Source organism: Nothobranchius furzeri, chromosome 5 (genome assembly GCF_043380555.1).
Source record: "Nothobranchius furzeri strain GRZ-AD chromosome 5, NfurGRZ-RIMD1, whole genome shotgun sequence".
NCBI classification, from domain to species: Eukaryota; Metazoa; Chordata; class Actinopteri; order Cyprinodontiformes; family Nothobranchiidae; genus Nothobranchius; species Nothobranchius furzeri.
Window position 1 is genome coordinate 42,308,030 of NC_091745.1, and position 24,645 is coordinate 42,332,674.

General features: G+C 42.7%; 1 protein-coding gene and 2 long non-coding RNA genes across 3 annotated transcripts; 1 reads left to right on the forward strand and 2 right to left on the reverse strand.

Annotated features, from left to right (window-relative positions):
- Positions 1–23,985, reverse strand: mboat1 (membrane bound O-acyltransferase domain containing 1). Its single transcript, XM_070550798.1, has 13 exons — positions 23,694–23,985; positions 23,305–23,450; positions 22,227–22,304; positions 21,078–21,173; positions 5,034–5,089; positions 4,834–4,888; positions 3,878–4,076; positions 1,890–2,082; positions 1,277–1,380; positions 1,123–1,187; positions 913–1,045; positions 614–765; positions 1–346 (listed from the first exon to the last, which is right to left on the reverse strand). Exons 1-13 carry the CDS (start codon positions 23,784–23,786, stop codon positions 178–180), a joined length of 1,539 nt encoding a protein of 512 aa, XP_070406899.1. The 5' UTR covers positions 23,787–23,985; the 3' UTR covers positions 1–177.
- On the forward strand, positions 13,700–13,993 carry LOC139069825 (uncharacterized). Its single transcript, XR_011520492.1, has 2 exons — positions 13,700–13,787; positions 13,925–13,993. It is a non-coding gene; the product is annotated as an uncharacterized lncRNA (long non-coding RNA).
- LOC139069824 (uncharacterized) lies at positions 18,223–18,823 on the reverse strand. The gene is made up of 3 exons (XR_011520491.1): positions 18,685–18,823; positions 18,484–18,555; positions 18,223–18,337 (listed from the first exon to the last, which is right to left on the reverse strand). It is a non-coding gene; the product is annotated as an uncharacterized lncRNA (long non-coding RNA).
- Positions 23,986–24,645: the final 660 nt, after the last annotated feature.

A 24,645-nucleotide genomic window follows, 5' to 3' on the forward strand; every position in this document is an offset into this window, starting at 1 on the left:
CGCTCCTCGGAGCTCTCACTGCGAACAGCCAACGCCAGAGTGTCGTATCTGATAATCGTCGCTTCCTTTTTTCTGTTCTTAATTTTATAATCTAAGGAAAATAAATAAAGTTCTCACTAGGCAGAGTGTTCTCTGATGACACTTTGCGTCTGTCTCTGAGAGAGGACTGAATGCAGGTTAAAGAACTTTTTTGTTATTGTTGGAGTGAACAGGCTGGCACTGGGATGAGGAGGGAGCAGAGGAGGAGGAGGAGGAGGCTGATTTCGAGTCTTCTGTTGGTTTATGTTTCCTATGCAGGGCGACTGCAGCCAGAACGCTGATAATGTGCACATGGAAATACATAGATCTAGAAAAAAACAAGACAAGAGTTAAAATGCTCTGAGGTTTTAACTCACGAGACAGAAAACTTCAGAAGTCCTGACTGACCACTGATCAAAACCGCTGCGAAAACAATTAAAGACCGTCTGTCTTCACAAGTAAATTATAAATCCAACAACAGAAGCAACAGCAAAACAACAGATCAGCTAAAGAGTCGGTTGTTTTAAATAGCCCACCATCAGCCATGCTGCTGTCTGGACTCAGCAGAAGCTGAATAAGGCCGTGCAGGACCTACCTGTAATAAGTTATGGTGTGGTCAACTGAGAGGAGAAGAAAAGGCATGACGGTGTAGCAGATGGTCAGCTGGGTGGCCATCCAAGTTACCACGTCGTAACCCAGCTTCAAGCCTCTGGAGCCCAGGAAGTGGTGTCGAATAGACCTCCGTAACTAGTGAGCACAGAGAGATACGTTCAAGTTTCTCCCCCAGCAAACGTACATATTTTATTATTTAGTCTAAGATCAGATGGCCCCAATCTGACGGATCCGAGGAATCCTCGTTTCCTTTCTGGTTTTCTCCGTGTTCCGAGAACTCACAGCTCGAGCCGCCATGGTGATAGGGATGGCGGTGATGAAGGTGAAGTAGTACCCAGGATAAACGCCGTGCCACAGGGCAGACAGGATGAAGGTCAGCGCTAACCGGTGCCTGGGGGCTCGGTCATAACACACCCTGAACAGAAGAAAGGGAACATTAGATCCATCCACGGTTTGAGAGTGTGTGTCCGGGTTTGTTGTCTTCACACTCACGCTTTGAGCCAAACCCCAGTCTGAATATTCCAGTTGTCTATGAAAGTCTTAAAGCTGGTCGCGGTCTGAAAGGAGGCAGGACGTACTTTAGCTCTGCTGTAATACCTAATCCATTATTATATTTAAAGGTGAATATACGAGCGTGAAAGTCTACCTCAATCCCAATGATGTTGACATTAGAGATGAGGTCCCAGCAGGGTTTCCCACTTCCATCCATCCCCCGAAACCCAAAACCCGCAGCGTTGTTAACCGCATCAGCTGACAGATGACAACATGAACAGGTACTAAGACCAAAGAATTAAAAATCATCCATCCTTTAATTCAGTTCAGTTTATTTACACGGCACCAAATCACGACAAGAGTCATCTGAAGGCACTTTACGTGGTAACTGAACACTAATCAGTTCACTGAGTTCACTTATTTATTCCAATTAGTTAAAAGTTTCCTATGTAAAAAAAACTGCTGATTTTAATCCAGTCACTGACTTGTTGTGTCAGAGACTTTAAAGCAGCTCTCATACTTAGCAAGCATGTAGCGACAGTGGAGAGGAAAACTCTCTTAACAGGAAGAAACCTCTTCTTGTGTCTCATTGTGGAACAACTGGTTCACAACCATTGATATGTGGGAAAAAATTTTGCTAGCCACATATTCTAACAAAATTCTCGATATAACTGCATTTGCTGTCATTTCAAACGTGAAGCCCCACTTCGTCAAATTTCAACCTAAAGTTGAAAAAACAACAAGCTGCTCATGTGCACGGTGCTCACCGAGTGTCCAGGCAAAGTAGAACTTGGGTCTCGCTGCTTGTATGGAGAAGAAGGCGTAGGTGAGCCTGCTGAGGAAGGGGGCGTGGCTCACAAAGTCGGGGTTGACGTTAAAGGTTATCGGCAGTGAGCGGGTCACCACGAAGAAGAAGAGCAAACAGCAGCAGCAGACCACGAGCTTTCGACACACTGCTTTCTGAAAGAGAGAAACTCAGATCTCATCCAAACTGGACCGACAAGAAGAAACCAGCGGGAAAAACAAAAAGAGTCTCTTCATGTCGCTAAAAGCAACGTCACATAGATGGATGCCATCTAATGGGCTCGACACACGGGAGGCAACAAACGACCGCGATCAGCGAAATTTGTCGCTGTCGCTTTTATTACCTGACACACGGGAGGCGACCCGCGGCAGCGGCCAGCGGCAAAGGTGTCTAAGCGTTCTGATCCTTGGCGAAATCGAAACTTCCGTTGTTTTGTTTGGCCGTGTCAGGTTGGAGGTAATTAAGGTTATTAAACGGTTCAGAATTAATAAAGCGGTAGATATGATGTTTCACAAGGTGCTGCTAGAGTTATGTGAAATCTTACTTCTGATTTTACTATAAAACATATTAATAATCAACTTCTCCTCCATGTTTGCTCGGAGGTGTACGGAGCATCATGTCCGCTCATTGGTCAGTGAATGAAACCTCCGTTGATTGGTCCTCGTCCGAGCGACAGCGATGAAAAGTTGAAAATGTTTCAACTTTCTGGGATCGCGTCGCTGGGTCGTCCGTGCACGACATGTGCTCGAGTGCAAAATTTCACACGCACGTTTTTCGCGTTTCGCTTGGCAGGAGAGAGACCCGCGATTATCGCTTTGTCGCGCATGTCTCATTGAAAATGAATGGAGGAGAGGCGATGTCGCCTCCCGTGTGTCAAGCCCATTACTCTCACTGGAGAAAACGGGCTCTTTCCTCCACACTACAGCAAAATGACATTTCAGAACATTTATGCTTTAGATGATTAATTCTCCTTTCATGTCAAAAAAGCAAATGCTGCTATGTTATAAAAAAATAACCATTTTAATAAAAAGAATAGTGGATATTTCTTGAATTATTCTCTGTGATTTGGGGCTAAAATGTGATTTCAGAATGCAAAAGCATGATTTAGTTATTAGCCTTTGGTGTGTGGAGCATCGGTCGGCAGTAAACACTTCCTTTATTTACCCAATGGAAACATCGTTAGGAGATAAACAAGTTACTGTCGTATTTACTTTAATTACAGCTACCTTTAGACGAGATAATTAAACGACAGAGAAAGACAAAATCAATGGAACAAGAGTGTAAGGAGGATCCTGTTTTACTTCAACTCAGACTTTGTCCCAGTTGGGTGTCCCAGCAGGCCACTGGTTTCTGACTGGACACAGCTTCTGGAATGCTCTTCTCAAACATCTGGTCTTTGGTAAAAAGCTGAGTCTGTTTTCAGGAAACCAACCAGTTTGAATGAACTCTATTATTTCTGCCAAGGAGAGCTGTCCGATAGCAGCGAGCTTACTGATGCTGCATTGCTACATCTGAGGTTATAAATAAGATCGTACGACATTCTGGCCCATTTAAAGCTGCACCAGTCAGAGCTTTAACACATATATCAGAGGTTTTGTGCATCCTTCACAGAAACAAACTCTTCCAGCGGACCAGGAGGTCAAAATGTCAGCCCTTAAATGTTACATTAGTCTGGCAAGTAATCCTGTATATACATATGTCTGGCCACGCCCCAGAGACAGAGGTCCGTAGTGGGAGCAGAATCTACGGTTGTCTTTCAATCCATCTCTGCATGCATTTGGAAAGCGCTAGGACCAATCAGACAACGTGACACATTCATCGCTATGGAAATCAGCCAACAGCCCCGCCTAAACTTAGCTGCTGGGGTTTGTTAGACTCCATTGTAATTTAAAAAATAACTAAAAGTATCATAATAAACTCAACAGAAGCAGCAAGCACACACGAACTTACCAGAGGCGATACATCCGGTGTCCTATCGTAGCCATTGTGCCCATTTCTCGCAGCAGCAGCAGCGTGCTGCTTTAGCCTCTGGCTGATGTGTCTGCCCTCGATAAAGTCTATGTGGTCTTTATAGTTGCTGCAGGGCCCCACCAGGACACTCAGGAAGTTCAGGTTATAGCTCAGGTACTCGATGAGAGAAGGCCTCGCTCTAGGCAGAACAGGAGTAATGAGTGAGCACCGAGCAGACAAACCTTTAATGTCTAGTCAAGTGTAAACAAACGTGTGTGTGTGTGTGTGTGTGTGTGTGTGTGTGTGTGTGTGTGTGTGTGTGTGTGTGTGTGTGTGTGTGTGTGTGTGTGTGTTATTCCTTAGAGGATTAGTTCAGATTACTGTTAATTTAAGAAAAACGGCTTTGATTTGACTGATTTGACTCTCTAATTACATAAAACACAAATGGGTCCAAAAATGAAAAAGTACATCTCAAACTACTGATTTTTCTCTGATGATCGACTAATCAGGCCTGTCAGCGAATGAGTATAAAGAAGACAGCACATCCTGAGTGGATACAGACGGTGTATTTTAAAATAACATGCATGATGTGTTGACAAATCGGATTTTGTGGTTTTACATGCAGCAAAAAGCTAAATGTTTCATGCAAAATGACCGGCCAGCCGCATGCTTCCTTATAGATCTCTGTGCAGAATTAAACTGAGGACAAGTCTGGCAGGCCAGGCTAGCAAAACTATGCCTCTTCTAACTTTCTCAGCATGTCTTTTCTTCATAAACACACTATTCACCATAATTGCAAATCCATGTCACTGTCCATCGTAGCTAAAGGAGAAGAAAAAGGTTTTTATTCCTTTAAATGGGAAACACAATCCTCTGAGGTTTAATAACCTTATCGTGAAAGTGTCCCGAGTTGTTTTCATCAAAGTTAACCGTTTGTTTTTCCCGTAAAAACTTACGTTATCGCCAAAAGCCTCTGATCCGAGGCCAGCTGCTCACTTTTCTTACACGTACCTAAAGAAAAGTAGAAAGTTAAGTAAAAGTGGCTTTATAGTGTGTGTGTGTGCGTGTGTGTGTGTGTGTGTGTGTGTGTGTGTGTGTGTGTGTGTGTGTGTGTGTGTGCGTGTGTGCTTCATAAGAATACACTCATTCGTCTCACCATCATGGAGCTGGAAGGCCAGTGTTGTTATCTTCTGAGTCACTATCATCAACGGCCTGGGGGGAAACAAAAGATGAGGGAAGTCCATAACAAGTAGTTGAGTGAGTTTCTCTTCCCTCAAGGTAATATTTATAAGAGCTCCTGTTGCATCTGCCCAAATCAACGGACCTACCGATCCAGATGTTTTCAAATCATTGCTAGAGAGGTGAAAGCAAATCAAAACCATTCCACCATCGATGTGTGCCGCCCCATTTTGAAATCCTGATCGCAGTAAAATCAGAGACATTAAAGGTTGTAAAACTAGAGATGTCCCGATGCGACTTTTTCACTTCTGATACGATACCGATATTGCAGCCTTCAGTATTGACCGATACTGATATCAACCTGACACGATATCAGCACAAATCATAAACACTTTAACCTGTTTCGTAGTGTGGAATGTATGAAAGGCTTGATCGAGTGATATTTCTCAACTGGACGACAAGAATAACAGCAAGTATAAAAAGAATGACAATTTCTTCTTAACCATTGGTTGCAAAAATGTGAACCTTAACAGACTGCTTATATCAGAGATCTTTGTTGCCGTCCGATATAATCCAATACACTGTTTTTGGGCCGATATCGAATTACTTCCGACATCAGAATGGGACATCCCTACGTAAAATGTAAAAATCCTTAGAAATTTTAAGTCAGGAAATGAGTTAAAACATCAGAGTCCTTTTAGTTGGGTTACTGTGTGACAGCTAACGGATGTCAGCTAATTCTGGCACACGTGACTGAAAACATGCAGCAAAAGCCATTAAAACAAAGGAAAGTACTTCAGAAAAATAACACCGACTTTGAGGGAAAAGACAACAACTTAGTAAACTTGCAGATAAAAGCAAACAAAATATCTTCCTGGTTGGAGCCTTCAGAGAGAATCACTCCATTCTCCCCCAGTAAAGGCACATCGGGTCACTTATTAATCCAGTGCATTTGAATCTCCAGGGTCATCATCTATTTGAAATCTGCACCACCAAGTTCATGTTTATGTCCTAAAGTTGAAATGGCCGACTGAAATTTTCCACATGCATTGTTAGTGTAATAAAGATAAAGTTATTTTGGTGTTCAGAATAAAAAGTCTTTTGTACCGACACCTTCTCTGGATTTAATCCACATACTGAACTCTCTGCCCCAGGAATGTGTGTGTGTGTCACATAAACTGCATCTCTGTCCCTCTCACAAACACTCACTCTCATTCTTCTCTGTGAGTGGGCTGAATTGTGTGCACAGCATGGAAAACTGTGGAAGAGCGAAGCAGGCTGCTCGGCTAGCGGTGCCAGCTCTCAGATGAGCTGGCACCGAGCTTTAGGGAATCTTTATCGGAGCGCCGTCCAGCATCCACCGCTGTAGACTGCGGGATGCGTGATGGCCAACGTTCTGTGTGATTTCCCCAGATATTAAAGTGAGACACGAAGCAAAGTCTCTAATTCAATATATGGCCATGACACAAGCTGGCTCTGTGGCCTGGGAGCACCCCGAGTCACGTGGAGGAGAAGCTGCCAACTAACTCGTCCACGGGGAAGCAGAGCAGAGACGGGGTGGAGGGGGCAAATAGCTGTCCTCATTTCATTACATGACCACACGTATGATTTCATCACCCATTCTAAAGGTTCTCTATAGAACTACCCACATGGTACCAACGATACCCGCACAGAACACCCTATTAAAGACTTATCTGCGTTATGCAGCGACTCACCATGTTTCTATTAAATCTCCGTGTCAGGAAGTAAATATTCAGAGTTTAAGAATAAAATCGTATTTGATTGAATATTTATGTAAGCAATCAACATGGGTCGTCTTTCACACCGTTGCATCACTCTGTCAGATCCCTCACAGCTCAACATCTGCAAATTTGACTAAATCTGAGACCAAGGTCTTGAGTCGGAAAAGGGTAGGATGCCTTCACCAGGTCAGGGACGAGGTCCTGCACCACGTTGAGGAGTGTAAGTATCTCGGACTCTTGTTCGTGAATAAGGGAAAGATGGAGAGGGATATCGCTAATTGGTGCTACATCTACAGCGATGCCCAGACGATACCGTTGTCCAGAATTCCTCAGATGTGCACTCCATCCAAACATGTCTACATGACAGTAAAAAGTAGCCATCATCAAACATCCTCTCCTTGGATGAGGCAAAAACTGAGTTTATACTTTCTGGTGCTTCGATGCAACAAATGCATCTTCTGATCTTGTATATGATAAATGATAAATGATAAATGACCCGCACTTGTATAGCGCCTATCAGAGTAAGGACTCCAAAGCACTTTACACTACAGTGTATCATTCATCCATTCACACACTGATGGTGATGAGCTACGATGTGGCCACAGCTGCCCTGGGGCGCACTGACAGAGGCGAGGCTGCCGAACACTGGCGCCACCGGTCCCTCCGACCACCACCGGTCCCTCCGACCACCACCAGCAGGCAAGTTGGGTTAAGTGTCTTGCCCAAGGACACAACAGCAGAATTCTCTGTCCGGAGCCGAGATCGAAACTGCAACCTTCCAATTACTGGACAACCCGCTCAACCTGTTGAGTTACTGCTGCCGGACCCACCTTGATCTGATGACCCACCTCGTACATGCGGTGAGGTATCTAGGAGGGACACTGGACAGTACCGTAAGGCCCAATCCCAATTCTCACACTGCACCCTATGGTCTTCAGTGAAGTGCACTTGGAGGAAGTGTGCTGCGAGTGAGCAATACACAACTGTCCAGATAACTGCCGAATTGGGACAGGGAGCATCAACCGCAACGCATGCCAGGATGTTGGTCGCTGTTTGTGCTACTTAAAGAGCAAGTCACCCCCAAATAAACTTTTTTTGCTGATAAACTAAATAAACGAGTGTCTAATCGTGCTGCAGACACGTGTCGTCAATAATTTGGCACTTCAGTGCATCTTAGTTAAAATTTAAATATTCTGCCTAAAACTGGCAGTGTTGTGCCGTTGTCAGGTAAAAACTCTGCACTGTATTTTAATTTAAATCTGCCATCGCTATTGGCTAAGAAGTATGCTATGATGTAAACTGGTACATTATGATGTCACAATGCTGTCGTGAGCCTGAGTGTGTGTGTATTTGTTAGCGGCTCCGCCCTCTCGGTCTGCCAGGCAACAGCATGTGTTGCATTTTTCAAACATGAAGTGGGAGTGGAGTTAGACTCTGGTAGGGGTTGACTTGCTCTTTAAAAAAAACCTTTATTATCAACTTTCAAACAAACAATTTCTTGACAAAATTTACATTAATTGCTGTCCACAATAAATCTTAGTCTAAATCCTTCAGAGCATGAATAAATATCATTAATCATCTTAAAATGGACTTCTTTCGTTAAAAAATACATATTTTCAGAAAAGGCACTTGAGCCATTGTTCCCACTTCTTCTCAAAATTCCCACGCAGCAATGGATTGAGGGTGATAACTTTCCCCAAGTGAAGCTTCTGCAATTGAGGATCGGGACACCCTATGCACTCGCATCCTTGGACTGGAACGTGCAATTAAAGGGTGCAAGGCTGGAAGTGAAGTATTGGGATTGGGCCTAAAACTTAAGGAACAGAGTCATGAACAGTTTTTCCAGCTCTGCCTGTTGGCTAACGTAAAAAGTTTCTTTAGCCATAGTGACTTTTCCCCCCTATACTTTACATCAGGCCACTCTGCACAGTCTACAACTTGTGCAAAATGCAGCTTCCTGACACCTCACCAATACCCGTAGATCTAACCGTATCACTCCTGCACTCTTCGCACCGACTCCCCGTTCTGTTCAGAATCCAGTTTAAAAATGTACTGTCCATATCTGATTCCATTCATGGCCTTGCACCTCTTTAATTGTGTGCCATCTTGACCCCTCATTGGCCTACCAGAGCTTAACACTCTGAACAACACCTACTGGTGGTCCCACAGTCAAGGTGCAAACAGTGGTGGGACCAAGCTTTGGATCTGTCTGGCTTTGGAATTGAGCTCCATCATGGGCCTATCTATGTTTAAAGCCAAGCATAAGCAGCATTTATTCAGATTGGGCTTTCACACTTGAGTTGGTATCACATATAAAATAACTTGATTTGCAGTTCTTTTTTATTTCCTGTTTCTAATTTTAACGCTTTATTTTACTGTGTTTTTACTGTTGTCCATCTCTTTGGGCACCTGCAATTGTTGCAAAGCATGTTTATAAATAAATGTGGGCATTGTACTGGTCTGTCGTCGTGCAGAGAGAGCTGAGCCAGACAGAGGCGGAGCTAGCCTAAATGGCGCCCTGTGCGAGAACCCCCTGTTACGTCCCCACCCCCACCCCCACACACGAAAAAAAAAAAATTATACCTACAAATTTGTTTCAAATTGCATGGAGTGTATTATATATAATAAAGTTATTGTATTGCAAGATTTAACCCCCACATACACACTGCACTGAAACTTTTCAAATATATACATTTAGAAACAAATAAATAAAATAAAAATAAAAACAGGCAGCAGCAACAAAGGATGTATACAAATAAATACAATTATTACAATTCCAAACAGAATTAAAAACACAAGTCTTGAAAAACCAACAAATGAAAACAAAAACTAGAGAAACAAAGTTGCAACAATTTGGGCTTTTTAAGCATTGTGTGTTCTTTTGGGTTTTTTTTTTGTGTGTGACAGGATTTGATTGGATTAGAGGTGACAGTTGAGTGATTTGAAAAGTGTTGCTTTCTGGCTTTCCTTGAAGCAAATTCGTCAATGATATCATCATATGATATCTCCTCCCAACTTGGAAGTTAATGCTGATGATGCTGAGGCCAGCTAAACGCTCCTGGGACATGGTTGACCTCAGGTAGTTTTTTATTAGCTTAAAGGAGCATGGGGCAGGAATTGTCCAAAAACAAAAAGTACATGTTCATTCTTGAGAAGCTTATGGGTGATGAAGCATTTTAAACTAAAAAGAATGATGAAACCAGTTTATCATTCCATTTTGTTAATCAGGCTTTGTGCTGCAAAATGCAAAACATTCCTGATCCGAATTTCCCGCGCTGTTTTACGGATATGACGTTAATTGACGCTTCAAGCGCGTTCTCGACAAGGTTCAAACCCGGAAAAACATTTGGAAGCTTGCTAGGTGGCGGTAACGTATCGCGTCAGACCCGTGTCACAACCCGTGCACGCGCATTGGGTCCACAGCGCGCGTGTGAACGGGACTCGCGAGCGAAAATATACATGGCAGCGCGCGCGTGAACGGGACTCGCGAGCGAAAATATACATGGCGAGAGGTCATTTGTGCACTGAGAGGGAGCAAACTGTGTCTGTGAGCGCACAAGCATGTGCACAAGTGACAAACCTGCGTGCGCGCGTTGCCAACGAGCACACGGCAGAGGAAAACGTGCGCGCGCGGCAGCCTCTCTGCGCGCTCGGCAGCCTCTCTGCGCGCTCGGTTCCTAATTACGCTCGCTGGGCTGTGAGGAGTTTTGGCACTCTGGAGGCGTGGCCTGTGGCAGATCTTCCCTATCCTCTGATTGGTTAGTTTACCCCGCACTTTACTCTCTAGCTATCTATATAAAAAAATCTGATATTCAGCAGTTGCTGGCATAGCTCAGCTGGGAGAGCGGGTGACTCTCACTCTGGAGGATCCAGGTTCGAGTCCGGCCAAGGAACATAGAATTGATGTCATATTATTCTTTCCTAATTCCTGTGATATTATTTTACAGTTGTGACCGTTCAACTGTCATTACATGTCCGAATGTTTGCTGGGCAGTGTTTTAAAAAGTGCACATAAGCTAGATGGTTTAAACCAGGTAAAATAGACTTGTGGGTGTAGGTATGTTCAAGTTTAAAAAGTTCTCTCTCTCTCTCTCTCTCTCTCTCTCTCTCTCTCTCTCTCTCTCTCTCTCTCTCTCTCTCTAAGCCCCACTCTAAGGGAGTTTGCAGTGTATTAGTGAGTCATATATTGTACAACCACAGTCATAAAGTTTTCAATCAGTAGTTTTATTTCAGTATGTATTTTTCAAGTATCACCAAAAATGTAATTTTATATGGTTAAAACCATCTAGCTTATGTGCACTTTTTAAAACACTGCCCAGCAAACATTCGGACGTTTAATGACAGTTGAACGGTCACAACTGTAAAATACCTGAAATTAAGAAAAATTAACATGACATCTACTGCATTTTCCTTGCCCGGACTCGAACCTGGATCCTCCGGGCCGAGAGTCACCCCCTCTCCCAGCTGAGCTATGCCAGCAACTACTGAATATCAGACTTTTTTATATAGATAGAGGGTAAAGTGAGGGGTAAACTAACCAATCAGAGGACAGAGAAGATCTGCCACAGGCCACGCCTCCAGAGTGCCAAAAGCCCTTACAGCCGAGCGAGCAGGAGTCAGAAACCGAGCGCGCAGAGAGGCTGCCGAGCGCGCACAGAGGCTGCCGCGCGCGCACGTTCTCCTCTGCCGTGTGCTCGTTGACAACGCGCGCACGCAGGTTTGTCACTTGTGCACATCCTTGTGTGCTCACAGACACAGTTTGCTCCCTCTCAGTGCACAAATGACCTCCCGCCATGTATATTTCCGCTCGCGAGTCCCGTTCACACGCGCGCTGTGGACCCAATGCGCGTGCATGGGTTGTGGCACGCTTTAAACGCCATAGTAACGAGTCTTTCACTACTAGCCACGTTAAAACCCCAAACAGAAGAGGAAGAACCCTGGAAATGGATTCTACAACTAGCAAACGACCAAGCGCAACTCAAAGCCTACTAAAGTGGCACAAAGAAGAAGGTTTTATCAGCGGCATCTCGAGAGTCAAAAAGAAAATATGATAAAAGTCGGTCAGGGACCCGAATATCTATTGGTTACGCTCTGGAAAAATGGAGGCTGCTTCAACTGGATTTGGGCCTGAAAAAGGATGCGGACATGGTATATTTTCTAGTGACCAGGTAAGTGTTGTATTAGCTGGTCTCCTCATTTCTGCTGTAGGTTTCAGTAACGAGTAGGTAAACATATCAGAGCTGTATCTGCACAATTTGAGAAAATAAAATAAAACTTATGGATTTAGATAATGCTGATTTAGGTAATCTAACAAATCTTTGTGCAGATGAACAAGAAACTTATCTAAGCTAACGGTGTTTAGCATATGGCCTCCTGATCAGTTTGAAAAAGCTAAAAGCAACCAAGGAGTTACCGGATCACTTCTACGTTTTGTGGACGACACGCCGCATGTGTTTGGAGATAAATGGATGCTCCGTTTATTCTGACGAGAAAAGTAAACAGAGCTTGATTTGATTATATGACGTCACCGCTCAGCCGGAGAGAGCTAGCGTGCGTTAGCATGTTAGCTGCGATCACGCTTCAGTTTGTAGAAGAGAACGGACATTTTCCAAACCAAAGATGAGTCTTTAGAATTATGTCATATTTGATCTACAGTCCAACCTCTAAGCAGGACTGTTACTTCAGTAGATAATGTTATTCGTGGGGTAGGGCTGCTCAATTAATCGAATTTTAATCACGATTACGATCTGAGTTTTGAACGATTATAAAAAACATAACAAGCCGATTATTTGCTCCTCCCGCTTGCGCTGCCCTGAGTTGCAAATGAAGCGCTCCTCCACAGTGTTGCTAATTTAGCGACTTTGACGCTATTTCTAGCAGCTTTTCAGACCCTCTTCTTGACTTTTTAATCCTAAAAGTACTTAGCGAACACCTGAGAAACATCTCTGGTGACCCTTAGCTACTTTCTGGATAACTGTCGTCGACATTTCCTGGGGGGTGCAGCTGTGGTCGGGACAATTATTACATTAACTGATGGGCCTGTAAATAAATAGTTTATAAATAAGGTAGAAATAAGTTCCTCACGCTGATAACTAATCTCTCTGAGGACACAGTCCTACAGCACCTTGACACGACTCAAATGTTATGCAACATTTTGTGAACATCAATTTATTTGCATTTATTTGTTATAAATGCCACTGTATAATTCTTGCTGTCAGTATTTGCAAGATATTGGTATTTGGTTCTGTACTGGTTAGACTCAAGGTCTATAGCCCTTGGGTCATAGACTATGAGCTATAAGTATATTGGTCTTTCTATACTGGGAATCAGGAGTTCTTTTAGTGATCATCTTGTTTCTTATTTTTGTCCTGATTGTGCCCTGAGCAGTTTTATGACTGAATAAAAACAAATAAAATCAACATAAATTGAAAAATCGTCCTAAATAATCGTGATCTCAATTTCAGTCACCATAATCGTGATTATTATTTTTGCCATAATCGAGCAGCCCTATCGTGGGGTTTGTGTAACAGAACCCCATCGGAATATATTTCCCTAGCGCTATTGCTGAGAATAAATAAAATTAGGATTCATAAGAATAAATAATAAGTCAGCCATAACAACACGTTTGACTAAAAGTAAAGTTGTGCAGAAGTTTGTGTTTATTTTTCTAAATTTGTCCAGTTGAATGTAGGTCAGAATAAAATATGTTTGTGAAAATGATAAATAAATTTTTTTTATGACTGACATGCATTTTCATATTACTAGTTGTGCCACAGGTAAAGAAGCTTAGCCATTATTGATCTATGTAAACAGAAGGTGTAGAGTCTCAACCAACTTGTTGACATTTTTGTTTAAAAATGTGTTTTCCAGCTACCGGAAGAAGCAGGCTCCTGAAACTGCAATTCAGGGAGGTTATGTGAAGGCAACCTCGACAGAACAGCAGCTAAAATGTCGCATCGATTATCTCCAACTGAACCTGTGTCTGAGGGGTTAGTATCTTTTCTGTAAAACAAATATTCACGTTTTTGTGCTATGATATTTCATACATTAAATTACACCTTGCATATCCACACTTGGTTCAGAACTAACATCACACCACCAAACACTTCTGACATTATCTTTACAGGGAAGATTTTCTAATGGCTGGTGTTGAGGCCTTAGCTGATGACCAAAATTTGGATCCTTTTGAAGAAAGGTAAATTTGTTCATGAGAAGTCTTGCCATATACGCAGGAAATTACTGCTGTGCAAAAAAGATAAAAACACAATAGATAAGCAAATATAGGTCATTATATATATTTATTTATGTTGTGAAGTGTCAATTCACAGCAGATTGTTGTTATTTGCAGAAATAATTAATGACAGATGTATTAGGCTCCACATTTATCTCTTTAGAATCAGTACCATTTCAGGTAAGTTCCAGTATTTATCTTTACGTACAACAAATATTATTGTGTTGTCTGTAGTTTCAAATCCATGGATCTAGCTACGGATGCAGTCCAAATTGATGAGGACCAAGCAAACAACTTACTCAACAGTGTGTGAGTTGCAATGTCTTCTTATCTAGGGGTGGGCAATATAAACGATATAAGGTAGAAATGATATAAAATTGGGTAATGATAGTTTTTGGCTATATCGCAATACGGCGATATTGTGATAACACATGACGTCACTAAGATGTGCACCCTGCTGACAATGGGACAACAGAATGGCGGTGACTGCAAGCATGGAGTGGGCGGAGGAGGAGGCCTATATGCCTCAAGTGGCATATATTTGCCACATGAGGATATCTAAAAGCATGTCAATTTGACATCTATAAACAGATGAAAAAATATATCGCAATTTATATCGTTACTGCACATGCTTCAGATTATATCACAATATAGATTTGAGGCCATATTGCCCAGCCCTATTCTTAGCTACACTCTTTTTTTAAACTCCAAAGTCTTAAAACAATATATTAATTCTACTTTTATTTATTGTTTTCATAACAGAATAGAACTGTTATGAAAACTTTGTCAGGCTGACGAAGTTTGAAGCCGCAAACAAAACGTTGCAGGTAAATAAAAACCTTCTATGTTTTAAAAAGAACTAAAAGATGGAATTGTTGTTTTATCCTTGTTCACAGGCTGGGATCCTAAAGGGAATTTCCATCCTACTTGTGTGGCTGAATGACATCTTCAACCAATTTTGGTACATTTGCCAGAAAGCACAACATCGTGATATGTTTAATGTAAGTATTGTGACATCTTTTGGACAACAAGACAACAATGCACATTGACATAATTACCTTTCTTTTCATAATAGTGCCAGCTCTCGTTTCTGTTGGTGAGCGCTTCTGTCACATGTAAAATTTTCAAATAAAACTTATTTTTTCTGTTGGGACATGTGGGTGGGTGTGCTTCACCATGTCACAGGGAAGCATGAATGGACCCGTGGCAAATGTGACCATGGACCACTTGATGCAACGACCAGTGATAAAGAGCTCATGGTGCCAGGATCTCCACCACACGAGGCTCTTCAACGAATCATGTTCAACAGACGCTTGTTGAAGGATGCCACCAATCTGACCTTTAGGTATATTAATAACATTTTCATAAGCAAAAAAGCTAAAGTGTCAATATCAAAGCTGACAATTTACATATAGAAATGACAATTGTGGGTGAAAAGGCAATCAAAAGTGTGATTCCTAATAATTATAAAGTTGTAGCTTTTGTTTTTTTTACAGGTCAACTTCAGAACTGCATTCTCATGTAATCTATGTATGATCTAATGCTGCTGTTCTCTCTCCATAAAGGCCCCAGCTACGTGAAGCATCAAAAGACAGGAATGACTTCTTTCATGCACACAGATTTATTAGAAATTAAGAAAAAATACTATGTACAAATGCAAATAACAGAACTTTTTTGTACATAAATAAAAATAAATATATTGCACAAACTGTTTATTTTTGGGTGAAAATGCTGTCTTCAGCTAAAGTTATTTTGAGGTATTGTGCTGTTTTGGAACTACTGTAGTTGTAGATAAACGGTTAGGATTTTTGGGTTAGGGTGCCCTCGGTCAGGAAGACGGTGTCCTGGCGTCTCTTGCCGAAACTCCAGGATATCCAGCATCACCCCTGGAAGACGGGTCACCACTCTCTCGAGAATATAATCTCTCTCCTCCTGGCTCAGGTGTTGTAAAGCTGTCTAGAAATTAAAGAGCATATGTTTACATGACTAGATTCATATCTCCAGTGAGTGACGTTTTCGTTTTTGGCATCTATTATTTTATTTTATTTTTTTACACAAATGGCTACAACCAACCTGCATCTCAGCTATACTGGCAGCTCTCAGCTGTGCAAGCCGGTCTCGATCCTCTTCTCTGAAAGCTGCTCGCTGCCTACCCCGGCGCCCTGGTCCTCTTGAAGAAGCTCTGGACCTCAACCTACTGCCCTCACCCCTTGAGCGTGTCCTTCCCCGACCCTCGGAACGACCTTTTCCTCTCCCCTTTCCTTTAGCCCCTGGTCTCAAACTTTCCCACGACACATCAAAGTCTGGCAGGCTCGGGCACACTCCATCTGAACTGTCTTCCATCACTCCTTCCAATATGAATTCCTGAAAATCAATGACAGTAATGATAAAAATGACTGTATTACCCTGTAGGTCTTGTTGATATTATGATTTTATTTTGATGCATTTTTGAACTAAACATTGATATTTATGTTCTTATTTACATTGTTGTGATGCCTGTCCTGTAATGAAATTGGTTTCACAAATGATGTCAGTGACTTGAAATTGGATGTTCTTACATGATGCATAAACAATAACATTAGCTTGTTAGTAAGCTTAGTGCAAAATAATAACTGTAATTGGTCTAAAAACATCAGAAATCACCTGCAGCCACAAAGCCTTATGCTGATAAAGTAGCATCATGTTACTGTCTTGCTAACCAGTCACAAAACTGGCTTATGAATATTTCATAGGAAGGAGCACTTGCTTTACATCACGAGTGTCATGGCTAAATTAAAATGCTAATGTTGTCATGGAATTTTACAAATATTAGACTAAAGTAACAATGTTACTTACTTCATCGCTCGACACGGTGCCTTGTTCGAGCCGCGCTCTGGCCATACATCACTGTAACTTTTTTTTTTCTAGTGAAGAGTTTGTGCGCGCTCTCGTGCCGGGCTGCAGTTACTCACAGCGCCGAGTGCGTCGCTAATGAGTTTCGTTTCTTCATCCTGCCCCATGCTCCTTTAAGTTTTGAAAAGCTCCTCTCTGCTTCAGCCACTGTCATGGGAACTGTAAGTGCAATTCTGAGACCAGTCCAGAGGTTGGGGTAGATCTCTTAATTTTACTCTCCCACCTTGTGTCGGACCACATCTTCAAGGTGAGATTCACATGGCTTTTAAGAATAGCCCATCTTTGTGTGGAGGTGGAAAAGAGGTTGTAGATCTTTTGAAGGATGCCAAAGTAGCTCATGGCATCAACTGAATCGTTGGCAGCATCTGAAACCACCAAATTTGGAGTGTGCACTACACATGGCATAAAAAGAGCTCTGGGGTTTTCTTGTAAGAGCCGAGCTTGTACTTTTTTTGTTTTTTCCACGCATGTTGGATCCGTTGTCGTACGACTGCTCTCTGCGGTCCTCAAAAGGAATGTCTAGTTCTTTCAGTTTGTCCAAAGTCGTGGAAGCCAAATGACTGCCTGTGGACTCAACTGCCTCAAAAATCCCCAGGAAACGTTCTTTCACAAGAGGTGTCTCTTTTACCTCCACAAACCGAATCACAACTGACAGCTGCTCCAATGTTGCTGTTGTCAGGAGTGCAGTCAGTGATGATGGAAAAGAACTTTGCCTGCTTTATCTCACTTACTATTGTTGAGATGATCTTGTTGCTCAACAACTCAATCAGCTCATTCTGGATTTGATGACCCAGGTAACTAGTGTGACTGGAGGTTCCTCTTTGAATGCGGTTAATGTGTTCCTTCACGACCGGGTCAAACCTGGCCATAAGTTCAACCTCTTTTAAAATATTTCCATTTGATCGTGTGAAAAGCGCTTCTGTGTGCCCCCTGAGTGCCAAGTTCCAAACTGCCAGTGACTATGTATAGTTTCGCCCTTCATTAACCTAACTGTAAATTCTTTCCAGGTTTTCATACAGTTAATGTGGTCGGGGCTTTTCTCATGTGAGTTCAGTAAAGAACTTGCATGTGTCCAATCTGCCAGGCCCGAGGTGGTTAACTGGACACTTCTTTTCGAAAACAACTTACAACAGAAACAAACAAGGCTATTGTTGCTAACTGAGTACAACATCCAGCTCCTGGTCACCTTCTCACCACTTGTCCAAGTTCTACTGAAATAGTGATGATGGCAACATCTGCCATTGCCTTCACTCCTGGGAAATATAAAACTAGTTGGCACCTTAGTAGGTCCTCTTCGAACTAGCTCTGTGCGTATGCTGTCAGTAATTGGTGATGGCCACTTGGCTGGGTCTGAAGAAAGAGGCTCATCATCACCTTCAATGGGACTCATTGGTTGATTGGTTTCAGGCTTTTCTGCTGACAGAAAACAGAAGCATAACTCAACACATTGCTATGTGGACCATTTCACATATTCTATTAAAATACAATATGTGACATTCAAATTACTCTAATGTTTGCAGGACACACGCACACACACACACACACACTTGTGCAAAACTTACTTGACGTATCTTGTTGGGGAGACGTGGCAGCTGGCTGTCCCTCATCAAGTTCACATATACTGGTAGGTCTCTCTATTGACAGAAAATAGAAGCATAACTCACCACATTGCTATATGGAACAATTCCCATATTCTGTGAAAATACTATTTAAATGTCTTTAGCTAAATGTTTGCTGGACACACACACATGTGCAAAACCCACCTAAAGTATCTTCCTGGGGAGATGTGGTGCCAGCAGACTGTCCCTCCTCGAGTTCAAATACTGGCCTACTGGTATGAGCAGTGGAGGTAGATGGCTGTTCGTCAGTGGCAGCTGATGTCATCCCAAAATATCTGCGTAGGGCTCCTGATGTTGCATAAAACAAACAATACAATCTTCATGTCACGTCTGTTGCTTAAGCATTTTAATTAACATGTTACAATGAGCATTTACAGTTTTCAGCAGTGGTGGAAAGAATTCTGAAAATCTGTACTCAAGTACAAGTACAGTTACATTGCTAAAATATTGTTCATTTACAAGTAAAAGTACTGGTGTTAGAGAAATACTCAAGTAAAAGTACAAATTATTCATAAAAACCTCTGATGTCACCATCACTTCTCCAGACTGGGGCTGCCTGGAAATTGTGTGTTTTCCTTTACCAAAAGTTAAAACACCAACAATCTATTAATCATTAATAATTGATAAGATACAAAACAAGCGATTTTCCCTAATTTTTTTGTCATTTTAAGTTTTTATTTCCTTATTCAGCAAATGTCTCCGGCAGACAAAAAACTAAATGACAAGCGGAGCCACGGCAATTGATTAAATATCCATGAATCCATTTTAACTGGTTAAATTCTTCAACTCTCCTGCGCTGCTTCTTGGTCACTGTGAGTTTTTAACATAGCCGCAGCGTGCAGCACGCTTAACGCAACATGATGACATCATCGACTTGTACAGTACAGATGTGCTGAAAGGCGAGAGTCTTAACTTTCAGCTAAAAAAAGACCGCTCTAGCTATTATAGATTTTATTTTATGGCAGTTTACAGTTTAAATGGGATCTTACTGGCAGGGCACCTCCAGCGGCCCGCTGCCACTTCGTTTTTCATGGGGTAAATAATAGCTCATTTCCCGATTCCAAAAAGAAAGGCGAATGGCGCGAAAAAGCGGGACAACCTGCCATGGCGGCGATCAATACTAATATCAATGTATTTCAGCAAAATTCTCAAAGACTCATTTTTATTTGATAGCGTTTAGTTATCAGCCTTTCGGTTTTCCCACTCTTAGCTTTTCATAAAAGCTCATTTGACAAAGAAAAAGCTAGCGGTTGGAAGTCGTTCTAAATAGGTGCAACGTAAGAAGCTAGCAAAAGACATTTGAAAGGATCATCATAGCACCATGCAAAACGTACAGATTAGAGAGGTTAGCTAATCAATAAGTTGGGGGACAGGCGGGAAAAATACCAACTAAATAATAAAGACATTCATACCTGCATCTTTTCCTCGTTTCTCCTCCTCTTCTTTTCTTTTTTTTCAAAATTGGGCACCAGATGGCTTCGACCGTTTCGTCTCCATTATGTTTGTGAGCGGTGATATGTCAAACGGTACCTGTATCCCTCCATCATCATTCTCCGAGATCCCTCCGCCCCCACCTGATGAAGGGCGCTATAGAGCGCACTATACCACCCTGCATCCACAGAGGTGCGGCGGACACAAGGGGGCGCAATAAACCCACAATATGAACGCAAACAATGACTTTGTTGTGCTTTTATTACAGAAATATTTTATTATCATCACTCATCACTATTATTATTATGAAGAACATGCGATTTCTATGTTTTGTTTATGTATTGGTTGATGAATAAAAAAAAAAGGAAATTAAATGCTGCCCCCTCCAGACTGCCGCCCTGTTCGGCCGCACATTGCACATATCAAGCTCCGCCCCTGGAGCCAGAAGGTGAAGCTCTCGATTTATCGGTCCATCTACGTTCCTACCCTCACCTATGGCCACGAGCTTTGGGTAGTGACCAAAAGAAGGAGATCGAGGATACAAGCGGCCGAAATGAGTTTATTCCGCAGGGTGTCTGGGATCTTCCTTCGAAATAGGGTGAGAAGCTCAGTCATCTGGGAGGGGCTCAGAGTAGATCTGCTGCTCTGCCGGGATTCGCCCAGCAGAGCTGGCCCAAAAGGCTGGGGAGAGGGAAGTCCGGGTCTTTCTGCTTAGGCTGCTACCCCTGCAACCTGACGGAGGTTCTTGTTTTTTTGTGTCCTTCTTATAAAATTTCCCTCTAGTTTGGCCTAACAAGACCTAAGCCTAGCTACGAACCCCTCTTGATGGCCCATCCAGGCTCCAAACTAAGGTAAACTCCAGGTGCCGGTAAGCACCCTTACCCCGCCTGGCTTTGCAGAGTCAAAACTGTGAGCAGCAACTTCCTGCCACCTCTGAAGTCAGAGGTGTTGTGTTTACACAAGGCTGTGGCCACAGAGTCAGTACACAGCCTGGAAATGTTAACCGGCAACAAAAGAGCTGCTCCACAACTCAAATGCCAACCACGCCATCATCACCAGGGAGTGGTGACAGATAAGACGAGAGGCAACAACGTGATTCAGCTTACCCAGAGAAGTCGGTGGAAAGTATTCCGTAGTTATAGATGAAGACCCGGCTGACGTGACACGCTGTCAGATAGCCCATAGCCGTCACCATGGTGTACCTGGGTGTGGAGGAGTGAACAGGGAGTGAAGCAGACGATTACAGGCACTGCAAGCAGGTTTACCCCCTACTGATGGTGTATCATTAGATGAGTCATGAGTTTTAAAAATGAACTTCGAGGAACTAACTAACTAATAAAGCCGTATATAAAAAAACCACAAAAACCAGAAATGTTAGCTTGAGCTTTCAGCTTAGGTACATTTTTGATCTTTCCAGCATATTTTAGCCTTAATAAATATTTAGAGCATAAATGAAAGCCACTTCTGCAGCAGTTACCAAACGTAGTCAGGTGCCATGTCCTGATACCATTACACAGCTGTAGATCTCTGAGCAAGAGCCTAGTTAAAAAATAAAAGGAGCTCTCCCTCCTCACGACAAATTCATTAAAAGGCAGAAATCAACATTAGACTAAGCTCATATATTCCTCCGACGCCGAGTAGGTTTACAACAGGACACAGTCTGGGTTTCACTGTGTCTCCTCACAACACAAACTCTGATGTTTATCTGGCTCTGCCGGCAGGTTTTACCAGCACGTGTGACTGCCGCGGCTCCCTAATGATCATGTGGCTTCATTCATACAGAAAAACACCTGAGAAATGTTGTGTCTCACTAAAACAATCGTGTGACATTAAATGTCTTGAGACCTAACGCATGTGTACTGTAGACAGGCAGGCAGGAAGACACGCAGGTTGTCTTAGTTAGTCAAAGAGACTCGTCTGGCTGGATTATCCAGCTGCCTTCACACCCGCAACGGCTCAGGGCAGGCCATGATGAAACCGACACTTTAACCTCAGTCTCGCCTCCAAAATAAAAGCACGAGAAGAGAGAGTGTAGATACTTCTCCGTACCACCTCATCTAAACCATCCATCAACCAAACCATCACCCACTAACCACCAGCAGTGTGAGGAGATTCCTGTCAGACAGGATCAAACTGAAAACAGTAAATCACGTATTGGAATAGGCACAGTCACCATGTGTCAGCATGCTGGAACAGGTGTGTTTGTCTGGGCTAAAAAGCAGCAGGACAGGTGGATCTTCAAGACAAACACTCACCTGTGCACATTGTTGATGTCACCTTTAACGATGATGAAGTAGCTTGCGACCACCACGGCCAGGATGTGAGCCGAGTACCTGCACACAGATCACACACCCAAACGATGCTTTTGTTCATTTTAACCCCATGGCGTTCCTGTTGCAGACCCGGCCGACGGACGAGTGGAAAATCCCTCAGCTTGAAACCGATGACAGCACGATTTTTACCATCGGTGTTTTGCAGCCGACTTGAGTCAGCCGTGATTTCATCACATTTGGATGAGAAGAAGCCTGACTATCTTGTTACTCACCGTCAGTCCGGTTTCTCCTTCTGTTTGTTGACCTTAACTGTGACCCGTAAATCTTCCTTAACTCAAGGGATGAGCCGGTGTAACACTTTGGCAAAGAAGCGGATTTAAAGTTTATCTTAAGGGATAATATTTCTACCAGCAGCCTGTAAAAAGCTGCTGAATCAGTAAAAATTGCCAAACAGTTAGACAAACAAATGAATACTAGTGCATCTGCAGGGTTTTGATGCTGTTTTTGGAAATGTATTGTTTGCTGTGAACAGCTGTGTTCAGGGGCGTGTCCACAGGGAGTGGCCTGGGGTAGCACATGCCACCCTTGGAATCTGATTGGCCCCCAGGTGTCACCACACTGAATTCCCTTTAAATAGGCTCTTCGTTGTCCACAAAAGGCTTGAGGTGAAACAAAAAAGCATAACCACTATGCACAAAGTAGTGCCTCACCTGGGCCACCCCATTTTAAAAGATCTGGACACGCCACTGGCTGTGTTAGGGTCAGACACATGCTCTGGACACCTATTGATCAAACGATTTCAAACATCTCTGGAGGTAAAACACAAACAAATTCAGAGTGTAAAGTGTGTGTGTGTATGAACATATGCTGCATTACAGAAGCAGTGACACTTCTAATTTCCATCAGAGACAGAGATCACCTGTAAAAGATAATTAAAAAGTTTCCTTCGCCACACGCAGGTAATGAAGTCCTTTCACTGGGTTGGTGTAACAGATGTTTGTGGTGTGGACTGATGGGGAAAAGAAGAAAGACTGGAGCTCTGTGTGGGCGAGATACCTACCACCCGAAGCAGAAGATCAGGATACCAATCCCGAGGAGCGTGGCGAAGGTGTGTCTGACCAGAGGGCTGGCATGGCCGGGACTGAGGTAGAGACGAAACCAGAAGGCAGCAGCCAGGGCAAACAGCTGGCAGGACATAAAGTTCACCTGAAAGGAGTCGAACGTAAGGATGGATGACGTCCCTTATTGGAACACCTGTTCCATCGTTCTGGCTGGAGTTCAGCGGCTCTTTGTATTACTCAACGACTGAACATTAACATGTCACACGCCACGTGCAGTAATGACAGCCCATTCATTATGAAATGAAAGGATGAATTATAGATTTTATTTTTCTTGCTAAACACGAGCGTACTGCTTAGTTCTGGCTCGTGGGAGGTGAGTTGGCCCTACCTGGTCAATAGGTAATCCCAGAAGTCGCCCGACAGGTAGCAGCCACTTGGATCCTGTGGTTTTAAACAGCAAATCCTCCGCGCGCTCGCCCATCCTGCCTATGTCGGTGTTTTCTGGTTTCTTCTCCTTTCTCTGTGAAGGAATTCTTCTCAGTGACGCGAGCTCATAGTCGCCCAGAGAGGGCGTGTGACAAGCCGAACCAGTCCGGTGTGCGGCGCAGGCACGGTCCTCCTCCCGAGTGTCCCACTTCGTGTGGGCTCCCACTTCCTCTCCTCCGCTTTCATCAAGCCAGACCGGTAAAAACAGGTATTTTCCGTTTAGAACTTAAAAAATAAAAGCATGCTAAAGTTACTTCCGGTTTGTTCAGCATCTCGATAAATAACATTTTCCGTCTACCCCCTCGTCCTGTGGAAGAGCCTTTAGAGGAACACAAGAGTTTAGACGAGAAAACTAAGCATTATTGTTTGTATAAATACAGACTTGTTACTGCACTCCGATTGTGAAGGCAGATTTCATTTTTCAGAGGTGAAATTGCCATGAAAAAAATACATTGTTAATTAATTATTGTTATATTTTTTATGTACGTATGTACAGTCTATGTTATGTACTTAAATTTGGGATTTATTTTCACTACAGAACATCTATGCCACATTATGTCTTTTAAATTACTAAGCTTATAGCATCTAGGTGGCCAATTCTTGCAGAACATATTTCTAAGATTAAATTAAGAGTTAAAAGTTGTCCATATTTATGTTAGACTGCTCTAACATAAATACATAATCGAATGGAAGGTTATTAAAGCTTTATTTGAGAGTGATTTGGAAACTGTGTTTCTTCTACTTCATTTTGTTATTTTAAAATCAAGCAATTACATTTTACATCAATTTTGCCCTTTAAACCACATCATTTAATTCAAATAATTGAAAATTTTCATTTATCTGATTAAAAAATT